A 12476-nucleotide genomic window follows, 5' to 3' on the forward strand; every position below is an offset into this window, starting at 1 on the left:
TCTACGGATCGGAGCGTGGAATGTCAGATCCCTTAATCAGGCAGGTAGGTTAGAAAATTTAAAAAGGGAAATGGATAGGTTAAAGTTAGATATAGTGGGAATTAGTGACGTTCGGTGGCAGGAGCAACAAGACTTTTGGTCAGGCGAATACAGGGTTATAAATACAAAGTCAAATAGGGGTAATGCAGGAGTAGGTTTAATAATGAATAAAAGAATAGGAATGCGGGTAAGCTACTACAAACAGCATAGTGAATGCATTATTGTGGTCAAGATAGACACAAAGCCCACGCCTACTACAGTAGTACAAGTTTATATGCCAACTAGCTCTGCAGATGACGAAGAAATTGAAGAAATGTATGACGAAATAAAAGAAATTATTCAGATAGTGAAGGGAGATGAAAATTTAATAGTCATGGGTGACTGGAATTTGGTAGTAGGAAAAGGGAGAGAAGGAAACATAGTAGGCGAATATGGATTGGGGCTAAGAAATGAAAGAGGAAGCCGCCTGGTAGAATTTTGCACAGAGCACAACTTAATCATAGCTAACACTTGGTTCAAGAATCATAAAAGAAGGTTGTATACATGGAAGAAGCCTGGAGATACGGACAGATTTCAGATAGATTATATACTGGTAAGACAGAGATTTAGGAACCAGGTTTTAAATTGTAAGACATTTCCAGGGGCAGATGTGGACTCTGACCACAATCTATTGGTTATGAACTGTAGATTAAAACTGAAGAAACTGCAAAAAGGTGGGAATTTAAGGAGATGGGACCTGGATAAACTGACTAAACCAGAGGTTTACAGAGTTTCAGGGAGAGCGTAAGGGAACAAATGGCAGGAATGAGGGGAAAAAAATACAGTAGAAGAAGAATGGGTAGCTTTGAGGGATGAAGTAGTGAAGGCAGCTGACGATCAAGTAGGTAAAAAGACGAGGGCTAGTAGAAATCCTTGGGTAACAGAAGAAATATTGAATTTAATTGATGAAAGGAGAAAATATAAAAATGCAGTAAATGAAGCAGGCAAAAAGGAATACAAACATCTCAAAAATGAGATCAACAGGAAGTGCAAAATGGCTAAGCAGGGATGGCTAGAGGACTAATGTAAGGATGTAGAGGCTTATCTCACTATGGGTAAGATAGATATTGCCCACAGGAAAATTAAAGAGACCTTTGGAGAAAAGAGAACCACTTGTATGAATATTAAGAGCTCAGATGGAAACCCAGTTCTAAGCAAAGAAGGGGAAGCAGAAAGGTGGAAGGAGTATATAGAGGGTCTATACAAGGGCGATGTACTTGAGGACAATATTATGGAAATGGAAGAGGATGTAGATGAAGATGAAATGGGAGATATGATACTGCGTGAAGAGTTTGACGGAGCACTGAAAGACCTGAGTCGAAACAAGGCCCCGGGAGTAGACAACATTCCATTAGAACTACTGACGGCCTTGGGAGAGCCAGTCCTGACAAAACTCTACCATCTGGTGAGCACGATGTATGAGACAGGCGAAATACCCTCAGACTTCAAGAAGAATATAATAATTCCAATTCCAAAGAAAGCAGGTGTTGACAGATGTGAAAATTACCAAACTATCAGTTTCATAAGTCACGGCTGCAAAATACTAACTCGAATTCTTTACATACGAATGGAAAAACTAGTAGAAGCCGACCTAGGGGAAGATCAGTTTGGATTCCGTAGAAATGTTGGAACACGTGAGGCAATACTGACCCAATGACTTATCTTAGAAACTAGATTAAGGAAAGGCAAACCTACGTTTCTAGCATTTGTAAACTTAGAGAAAGCTTTTGACAATGTTGACTGGAGTACTCTCTTTCAAATTCTGAAGGTGGCAGGGCTAAAATATAGGGAGCGAAAGGCTATTTACGATTTGTATAGAAACCAAATGGCAGTTATAAGAGTTGAGGGGAATGAAAGGGAAGCAGTGGTTGGGAAGGGAGTGAGACAGGGTTGTAGCCTCTCCCCAATGTTATTCAATTTGTATATTGAGCAAGCAGTAAGGGAAACAAAAGAAAAATTCGGAGTAGGTATTAAAATCCATGGAGAAGTAATAAAAACTTTGAGGTTCGCCGATGACATGGTAATTCTGTCAGAGACAGCAAAGGACTTGGAAGAGCAGTTGAATAGAATGGATAGTGTCTCGAAAGGAGGATATAAGATGAACATCAACAAAAGCAAAACGAGGTAATGGAATGTAGTCGAATCAAGTCGGGTGATGCTGAGGGAATTAGATTATGAAATGAGACACTTAAAGTAGTAAAGGAGTTTAGCTATTTGGGAAGCAAAATGACTGATGATGGTCAAAGTAGAGTGGATATAAAATGTAGACTCTCAATGTCAAGGAAAGCGTTTCTGAAGAAGAGAAATTTGTTAACATTGAGTATAGATTTAAGTGCCAGGAAGTCATTTCTGAAAGTATTTGTATGGAGTGTAGCCATGTATGGAAGTGAAACATGGACGATAAATCGTTTGGACAAGAAGAGAATAGAAGCTTTTGAAATGTGGTGCTACAGAAGAATGCTGAAGATTCGATGGGTAGATCACGTAACTAATGAGGAGGTGTTGAATAGGTTTGTGGAGAAGAGAAGTTTGGTGCACAACTTGACTAGAAGAAGGGATCGGTTGGTAGGACATGTTCTGAGGCACCAAGGGATCACCAATTTAGTATTGGAGGGCAGCGTGGAGGGTAAAAATTGTAGAGGCAGACCAAAAGATGAATACACCAAGCAGATTCAGAAGGATGTAGGTTGCAGTAGGTACTGGGAGATGATGAAGGTTGCACAGGATAGAGTAGCATGGAGAGCTGCATCAAACCAAGTCTCAGGACTGAAGACCACAACAACAACAACAACAGGATGCAGTTGGAGACATAAATGCTTCTTTTATTCTATCTTTTCCTACTGATATGGAGAAACATACTGTATTAATTTTTTTTTAAATTGAGTGACAGGGGTCAAAATGCCGTAACAGAATAGAGCTGAATTTGTGCTCTTTATTATTTACTGCTTTTAATTGATAGACACTGCCCATTTTCCCCTAGATAGTGCATTTTTAAATGAGATGATGTTTGTAGCAGTTATTCCTCATTTCTGCTTAATTACATGTACAATTTATGCAGTACCAACATATGTAGTTTATTTGCTGGCAATAATGAGGAGGGTAGTAACATTCCAGTTTACTAAACTGAGTTTTACCTTAATTGTTTCTGATGATTACTATAGAGAGTAGTCTGTTGGAGGGTGACTCTGTTATTGCAGTGTCTGAAGTCACCACGTTTGTAGGATTGTACGAGTCCAATCTAACTTAATAGTTTTAAATTACCAAATTACAGAAATTTGCATCAATTTTTGAGTTGCTCATTTGTGTGAGATCATTGGGTCCAGCTTGATCAACTATGCTACTGAAGCCGTTGAGGAAATTACCCACCTCTCCATTTGGTGGATGACAGATACTCACAACTCTGTGCTTCATTAGAATATCAGAAAGACATACAACAATGCCCATACCCAGGAGCAAGGGAGGGTGGGAGGTGCCCTAACTCTCAGGGAAAGGGAAAAAAGTATAGGATATTCAAGTGTTCTTTCAAGAAAAACCATTTAAAAGTCAGTATTATGCAGGTTTTCGACAAGGTTCAATTGGAACTTTTTTATGGGTATGTAAAAGTCATCATTCATTTTCCAAACTATTAAAAATACTCCATACCTCTGGATCCAGCCTGCCCATCCCCCTAACAACCTATTGTTAGGGGGATGAAAACATATAAAACTTAGTCATAATTTGTTCAGAGTAGTTTATTTGCTAAGATACTATTCATTGTCTACTGAAGTTTATCTCACAAAAACTTATTTTTGCATTTCTCTGAAGCATTATATCATATGCGATTATTTTTTATGGCAAAGGTAGTTACTTTCTCCACTTGTTGTGACTGCAGAAGAAAGTTAGTAAATTGGCTATGACTCAATTTATACGAAGACGAAGTTGGCAAACATGAAATTAAGACTAAATAGACATTTCTATCATACATCACACAGATGGATGTGCTCTCTCCTTCTCTTTCTCTCTCTGTTTCTTTCCCCCCCCCCCCCCCCCCCCCACACACACACACACAAAATTCAACAGAGTTTCAAAGTCAATCAAAAGATATAAATTATTTAATAAACTCGTCTAGTTGTGCAAAATCTTCCTTTTTAACAAGAATCAAATGATTTGTTAATTTCTCACTCATTGCATAGCATTGACAGATTTCATCATTTTAGTATAGATTTGTAAGATCAATAGTTGACACACTGTAGTTGCATATTTGTCAGAATCATTGTTGTACAGTGCATTAGACATTGTTTATTTCTACAATGGTGTAATAAATATAATAATAATTATAGTAACTGTTATTATTAGTATTACATTGTTCTGAATGTTTAAATGCACTTAGTCATTCCTTTGTACATTTATTTTGGGTGGTGAGTTACAGCTCAGAGCAGCATACTGTTACATGTTCAACACACTAGTATTTTATGCTCTTATTTTATTCATAACAATTACAGTAGATTAAAACATTGTGGTAAAAAGATACCTGGTTTGTAAGGAGAGGACACTAACCTTGATCGTAACATACAAAATATTTTCAGCTTTATAATGAGATGAACCACATTTGACACATTGTTACTCAGTTTACACAGTTTTCTAAAAATTTATTAAATATATATTACTTAATGGAAACAGAAATATAAGTACAGTATTGAAGGATGAAATGTTTTTGCTTACACTTTTGCTTTAACAATTTTGACTAATCCTCCATTATGAAAGTAAAAGAAAATCTTGCCTTGTATGAGGTAATGTTTTGATAATTACTGATTTGGTAAAAAAACTTCTCTGCCACAGAAATACCTAAAGTATTTTCTGTCACAGATACAACTAAAGTACACACACACACACACACACACACAGTTGCAAAATTACAACCTTAGGTTGCACATCTTGACCAAAAACACTGTGAGAAAATTAATTTATTCATTCATAGCTGACTGACACTTGTTTAATGATCAGATACAAAAAACTGAGACAAAAGGTTTACTCCCCCAATAACTGGAATCAACAGATGGAATATTGTGGAAGCAAGTGTGAGTTTTCCATGTTTCCTAAGGCATGCAAGATGTAACAGGCTAGGTAAAGTAAAGATGTATATAAGACCACTGAGAGCACCTGTGAACCTGAAATAGAAATAAACATTTGTACATAAAGTCAAATGAAAGTATGCTGCATAGTAGAGAAGGGTGTAGCACAACACTTATCCTTTAAATTATGTGACAATAGAGTGAGTAACAATGGACATGTACCATATACCACTGACATGGAAGGTAATGCATGAAAGTTTCCTTGGTGAGTAATAATAGTTAAAACAGCTTAATGCTTCATTAGTTTGCCTTATCACCATTCTGTCCAGATATTCTTAACACAACACTGAGTTCAACATTGTGTGACTGAGAATCTTACTGTCATCAAGTTCTTTACATGTGATCCACTGCAAATGTGCATTACTATTATGAGATAGAAGGTTTTGATTCCTCCCATGAGCTATGGACCACGCCAACGTGGGGTGACTTGTGTGCCTCAATGATACAGTTCTGCTTACAACAGGTGCAACCACAATGAAAGGGTACCTGTGAAGAGGATTGACATTGACCTATTTTATGAGAAATAACAAATAATAAAGAATGTTTTATTGAGCCAGCGTTCTTCACTCGGTTCTCACTGGCGTACTGAAAGATTCTCACAGCCTTCCATACAAACCATTATGGGGCAGAAGGGACCACCCTGCAGTAATGGTGTAAGGGTAGCAGTCAACAAACTCTGGATTTAAAATAGGCCCCATTCAGATCTTGCAGGTAGGGGCTTCTCAAAAGGAAAACCAAAACTGGCATTGCACTGGCCTGTTGCAGCATTGGTCTCAGATAGGCTACAGCAGTAAGCCATGGAAGATTCAGGACAGCCACACGTGTAATTTTGCAATTGAACACTGCAATAATGTTGGCAATACAGTGGTCTACTGTAGCAGCAGGCCAGATTGCTACATGATGTAGCATCAAACAATGTTTCTTAGCCATTTGTGTGATGGGAAAAGAACTCTGTCACAAAACATCCTTGAATATAAATACACCAATCTCAGCTCATAACAGCATTTCTATTTGCACCAAGCATCTCCACAGCAATTATCAGCTGGAGTTGCAACTGAGCAGCTACTGGTTCACTGAGCAGTACCATCTACTAGGAGAAACTGGTGGTCTATGAGCAGTTGGCTAGCCCCGATTTGTTCTGGGCTCCAAATTGGATCCATTGGATGCCGATGCCATTTTCTGACACTCTGTCCAGTCTTTGAGAGTCCTGGATTCAGCTATGGGTGTCTGCTCATGTCTGCCATCTGCCTCAGGCCATGGGTAGTGTACATCAGACCAACTGCAAGATTGCTGTACTGCAGAGCTGATTACTCATTGAGCATCAGTGAGGCTACCTTTCCACCAACAGATCTTACACCATCTAAGCATTCTGCTGCATCAGTAACATCTCTAGCTGCCACCAGCCATGGTTAGTTCCTGAGTGCAGCCATTGGCCTACTGTATGAGAAATAACAAACAATAAAGAATGTTTTATTGAGCCAGTGTTCTTGAATCGGTTCTCACTGCTGTACTGGAAGATTCTCACAGCCTTCCACACAAACCATTATGGGGCAGAAGGGACCACCCTGCAGTAATGGTGTAAGGGTAGCAGTCAACACAAATGCTACATCATTGCATGCAGTTTCAGAGCTACCAGTGTCTACAACTGCCATGAAGTGACAATCTGCAGCACCACTTCAATGTAGTGAGTGAAATGAACTGTTTTCCATGTAGAGCTGGACACACAGTGTATAATCACTAGTATAGGATGTCTGGACATTATGCCAAGGAATATAGGGAATGCCAGGAATGCCATGGTAGCACTCAGCTATAGTAAGTAGGTGTGTTCAGTAGAAGTAAGTATGATTGGAGTATTGGTCCTGGGTCCTCTCCTGTTGTATTTTTCCTCTTATTGTGAACACAAGATTTGCAATGGATAAACTTGGTGTAGAGAAGATAAATATTACAGATGTAGGTCAAAGGTTCATGAACCCAATGGTACAAATGTAGGCAGACAATACAAAGCTGCAAAAGCAGTTAGATTATCAGTCCATGTCAAATAATTTGGAATCCATTCTAGACTCTGGTACCACTACTTTGGTTTCTCTTTTTTCTGGTAAGGCAGAAGAGGATGTATGAGCATCCATAAGACAACTTGTTAACAGCAGCTAAGCTGTGATGTTGGTTGGAGGAACACCTTCTACATACGGCCCAACTGTGTTTGACTGAAAGGCACTAAAACTTGTATCATGTATAACAGAAAATATGATCAGACTACTGCTCTGGAAGATATATACTGTATGTTATGACCCAAGTTTGGGATAGAAAAGGAATTTTACCACTGTGGTTGAACAGTGGTAGACTTTTGCTTAGATGACTTAGTGGATGGAAGAAATTGTACCTTTTTTTTCTTTTTTTGAAAATTATTTGCAGTTGTCCATGGGAGGCTGTACATCATTGGGAAAAGCAGGTGGGGCCCATAACAGCATAGGGTACACGGAGTGAGATGGAATGTCATGCATTTGTTGGATTCAGTGATATTGAGTTTTTGGGTTGGAGCAAAAAATATTCAGGTTTGTATGGAAGTTTTGCCTCATAAAGGTGAGAGTTATTGTCCAAGCTTAAGGTTTGTTTTCTTGATTAATTATCATGCTGAAATTGAACTCGCTTTGTGCACAATAGAACCTGACTGGACATCATTCCATCTGGTGGGAAACTGCCGATAGTGCCTCACTGCTGTAATGTTGATCCCTTGAGCAATATGAATACTTAGAGTGCATGTGTGGCCACTAAGGATTGATTTGTGTGATAATGTACTATAAGATATGGGAAAACTAATGAGGGTGGGTATGGGAACTAATTAGCCTGTAAATGTATTGTCTCTAACAGAGCCAATAAAGGAAATATGGAATGTCGTATACTTGCAGAAGTTAGACAGAGAGCCAGTGGTGCCTGTCAGGATAGATAAATATATGCCTGTAAACATGGATGTTTCCAAAGGGTTGACAGTCACCAGTTTGGAAATTTTGCAGGAAGAAAATTTAAATAGAGCAAATTCAGACAGCTTAAGCAAGCCACCAGTATAGTTGCATTAAGGGAGAACGTTGTGCACATGGAGGGAGCAGAGAAGATAGCTACGGAACAGTTATTGTTGGAATATGAAAATCTGTTCAATCCTTGTGGGTCTTTCCCAGTGACTCCGCAGATAAAGCATAGGATACCAACTGGAAGTGAACTGCTAGTGTATCATAAACTGTACCATATCCCACAAATCTAAAAGTGGCTATGGAAGAATTTATTAACCAATAGTTATGAGACAGTATTATTGGGGAAAGTACCAGTTCCTGGGAAATGCCAGTAGTGACTGACCCAAAGAAATAAATAGGTGGGATGAAGGCATCTCATTTTAGTTGTGATCATCAGTACCTTAACAATTATACAGTTACAAATGTTTATCCAATCCCAAATCTAAAAGGAACTTTAGATAATCTAGGGCAATGCAGATATTTTCTAATATGGATCTGTGAAATGGTTATGATTAGCTGTAAGCAACATCAGATGATCAGCCAAAGACAGCATTTATGGTCCTGTCAGGACACCATTAGCATCATAAATGCCATTTGAATTATAAAATGCACTATCTATATTTCAGTGCCTTTTAGGAAGAGTTTTTTGATGACTTAAACCTAGCAATGTATGGTTTATTTAGAAAACATAACTCACTTTGCAAAGGATATGGAAGAGGATTTATTATGAGTAATGGAAGTGTTTAAGTGGTGGTGCACGGTATGCCTGATTCTCAACATAGAAAAATTGGTCGTGAAGGAGTTTGGAAGGACTCCAGCATAATAAAAGTCATACAGGATTTTTTGGCACCTTGCACAGAGAAGGAGTTACAGACTGTTTTGAATTTGGTCAAATGTTATTGATAGTTTGTGCCAAAATTTATGGAAATAGCATGGCCACTCACTCATCTGTTGAATAAAGGAGTGAAGTTTTACTGATTAGTGGAGTACACATATGTGTTCAGACATTTGAAAGAACTGTTAACAACTTGACTGATATTATTTTTTCCAAATTATGAAAAGGAATTTGTGTTGCCTATAATAGAGAACAACTACCATACTACAGAGAAAGATATGCTGAGTCTCATATATAACATAACATATTTTCAGTGTTTTTTATATGGGTGAAAATTTAAAGTCATAATGACTCAAGCAAAATTGAATTGGCTGTTACGATTAAAAGATTCATTGAGTAGGTTAATGTGCTGGAGGCTAGAACTCAATGTATTTGATTTTGAGATAGGTCATGGAAATGAAGATACGGATGGGCTAGTCAGAAAGTTTGTGCTTTATAATGAGTAGATTCCACCACTGCAGAATGGCAGATTGTGCAAGAAACTGACAAAGACTGCAAGTGCAACCACAATTCGTTGTACACAATCGAGTGTCATTTATGTATGAATCTCAGACATGTTCTGGTTCCAGCTACATTCTGAAATCAAGTATTAAAGCAGGTGTGTGATTGTATGTTAGCAGGACATGAAGCTCATAGTACAACAGAACAAATTTTAGCCAAATAATATTGGCAGTGAATACATAAGCAGGCTGTAGAACAGTATGTCAAGAACTGTGTACCATGCTCACAATGAGCCACATTAAGTCATCAGCATATTTCACAGCAGAGATTACTGGAGGCCAGTAAACCATTTGAGATAATTGGTTTGGACATCTTATGTCCTTTTTGGCAGACACCTACAGGAAATCGTTACATCTTAATGATAATACATCACTTTTGCACTACATAGAAATGATAGCCACTCTGAATGAACAAGTGAAAACCATGGCATAAGCCGTGGTTAATAATTGCTTGTTAGAGTTTGGTATTCCAGAGACAATTATTGACCAAGGCCATAATATGACACCAGAGCTGATGAAGCAGCTTTGTCATTTGTTGTGAATTCATACATTAAGAATTAGCACATTATACCCACATGCAAGTGGCAGAATGGAATGGTTTCAGCAGATAACAGGGAAGATGATGAGCCACTATGTCAACAGGCATCATGATGCCTGAGATACACCATTACATTAGGTTGTTGCAGCATTCACTTCAAAGCTTCATGAGAGTGCAATTCTATTACTGTATGAAGTAGTGTATGTATATAAGATGCCATCACCATGTGAGAGAGTCAAACACACAATGGAGGAAAATTTTGTGAGTACCTTAGAGACGGTATGGTGACAAATGAAGAAGTTAATACGAATGCCCTAGAATAGCAGGATTGAATGGGACAATGAAATGCCAAGTTGCCTAAATACTGTATTGTCTGGTCAAGATGTCCTTGCTAGTGAATGTGAAATTACAACTCCTTACTCAAAAACAGTTGTCCATGTTGGACATATTCAAGCCTGGCAAATTGAGCAAGCTGGTCACATGCAAAGAAATAAGAGATGGGTGATTGGAGTAGCAGACACTAATGGCAGTTATGAATGCTATATGGTACTTCCATATTCAGTGAAATGGGTGACTTTAGGCAAATCTGTACATATTAGAGGTATGGAGATTTTTCTAGTTATACCGGATAGAAAAATTCATGCACTGATGGCAGCAGAAAAGGTGCACTGATGCCAGAGGGAGCATGTTGCAACATTCTCTCCATAATGATCCAGACTGTCATGGGTACATGGGACATCCTTACAACCCACCCATATTTTTAGAAAGTAAGATCCCACTGGGTGTACTCAGTTTGTGACTCAGTCATAGCTATTACCACCTGCTATGAATAAGGATGCTACAGGGGAACAGAATGGTTAGAATTACAGAACAGTGAGATACTGCTAAATGAGACTCTGGGGCTGACTTTTTGGCTTCCATCAAGACTAACAAGGACAACAGAAAACCTATGTATCCTCTGCTGTAACTACCCAACAGTCCTTTCGAAACACTTCCAGCAAAGAACATAACATACCTCAATAATGCCCTCAATTCTACCACAGTTAGTTCCCTTGAGAAGCTATTATCAGCACAGAATGGGCACACTAGGGCAGTAATGTTCTTTCAGCATATTCAGCAATATCACAGCAGACACCAACACTGGGTAATTATAATAGGAATTAAGTTCTTGCGAACTTTCTCAATCCTGGCCATTACTTGTATGATCTATATCCAAAATCAATAGTGAGCCATTGTCTACTCAAACTCCCAGTCTATTATCTCTAATACAGCAGTCTGAATGCAGGTTTGATCAAAGTGATGGAACTTTGTGAGTGACTCAGTCACCCTAAATTGTGTGATAGACTGGATAGGGAAGAAGGAAAGACAGTGTGTAAGGATTAAAGAGTGGTGTGAGAGAGAATCCACAGCAGGTGTGGTAGGAAAAGAGTAGGCATAGTAGTACCATATTGTTTTAGTAGTTCTCAGGAACAGCAGCAGAAATGGATTTAGAAAACCAAATTCTCCCAACTGTGTAGGAATTGTTGCAGCTTTTTTGTCACAGGCAGGCCACAGCAGGCAGTCACAAAACATGCAGACGAGCCACATATATAATCAGCTATCTCAGATGGTTCCATGCTTCAAATAGGATTCGCTAAGTCAAGGCCACTCGTTTGGTGCCATTGTCTGGCACTTGGCATGTCTGCTTGCCCCTGCCAGCTGCTCTGGGCTGTGGACAATATAGGCCAGCCCAACCTTGAGTCTGCTGTACTGCAGAGCTGTCCACTCTTCTTGCATTGTAAAGGCCACACTGCCGCCAGCTGTCATTATGTCATCTCTGTATTCTGCTGCTCCATGGTCACACTCAATGCCACCAGATACGGTCAGCACCTGATTGCAGCTGTCCATCTACTGTATGAAAAACAAGAATCTTTAATTGAACCAGCACTCTTGACTCTATGCTCGCCACAATACTTGAAGATTCCATTCCCATAGCATCCCACATGTGCCATTCTGGGGACAGAAGTGGCCATCCTACAGCACAGACGCCAGCATAGCAATCAATATGAATGCAGTACCATTACAGGTCAGAGTGTGGAATGTTAGAGCCTCTAATCGAGTAGGTAGCTTAGAGAATTTAAAAAGGAAAACTGATTGGTTGAAGTTAGAAATAATGGGAATGAGTGAAGTTCAGTGGTAGGAAAACAGGGCCTCTGGTCAGATGAGTACACGGTAATAAATACAAAATCAAATAGACATAATGCAGGAATAATTCTAATAGTGAATAAGAAAATAGACGTTTAAGTAAGCTACAGTGAATAGCACAGTCAATGCATTATCATAGCCAAGATAAACAAAAAGTCAACTTCC

At 38.9% G+C, this 12476-nt stretch overlaps 1 protein-coding gene across 2 annotated transcripts in view; it reads right to left on the reverse strand.

Moving 5' to 3' along the window:
* Nucleotides 1-5006: 5006 nt before the first annotated feature.
* The window catches only part of LOC124555390 (sodium-coupled neutral amino acid transporter 9-like), a 354431-nt gene continuing 346961 nt past the window's right edge, over nt 5007-12476 (reverse strand). For both annotated transcript variants that reach the window (XM_047129284.1, XM_047129283.1), the window contains exon 12: nt 5007-5225. In XM_047129284.1, the coding sequence (XP_046985240.1) occupies nt 5051-5225 (175 nt within the window). In that variant the 3' untranslated portion in view covers nt 5007-5050. The remainder of the gene's footprint in view (nt 5226-12476) is intronic.

The sequence above is a fragment of the Schistocerca americana genome, chromosome X, assembly GCF_021461395.2.
Source record: "Schistocerca americana isolate TAMUIC-IGC-003095 chromosome X, iqSchAmer2.1, whole genome shotgun sequence".
Classification (NCBI taxonomy): domain Eukaryota; kingdom Metazoa; phylum Arthropoda; class Insecta; order Orthoptera; family Acrididae; genus Schistocerca; species Schistocerca americana.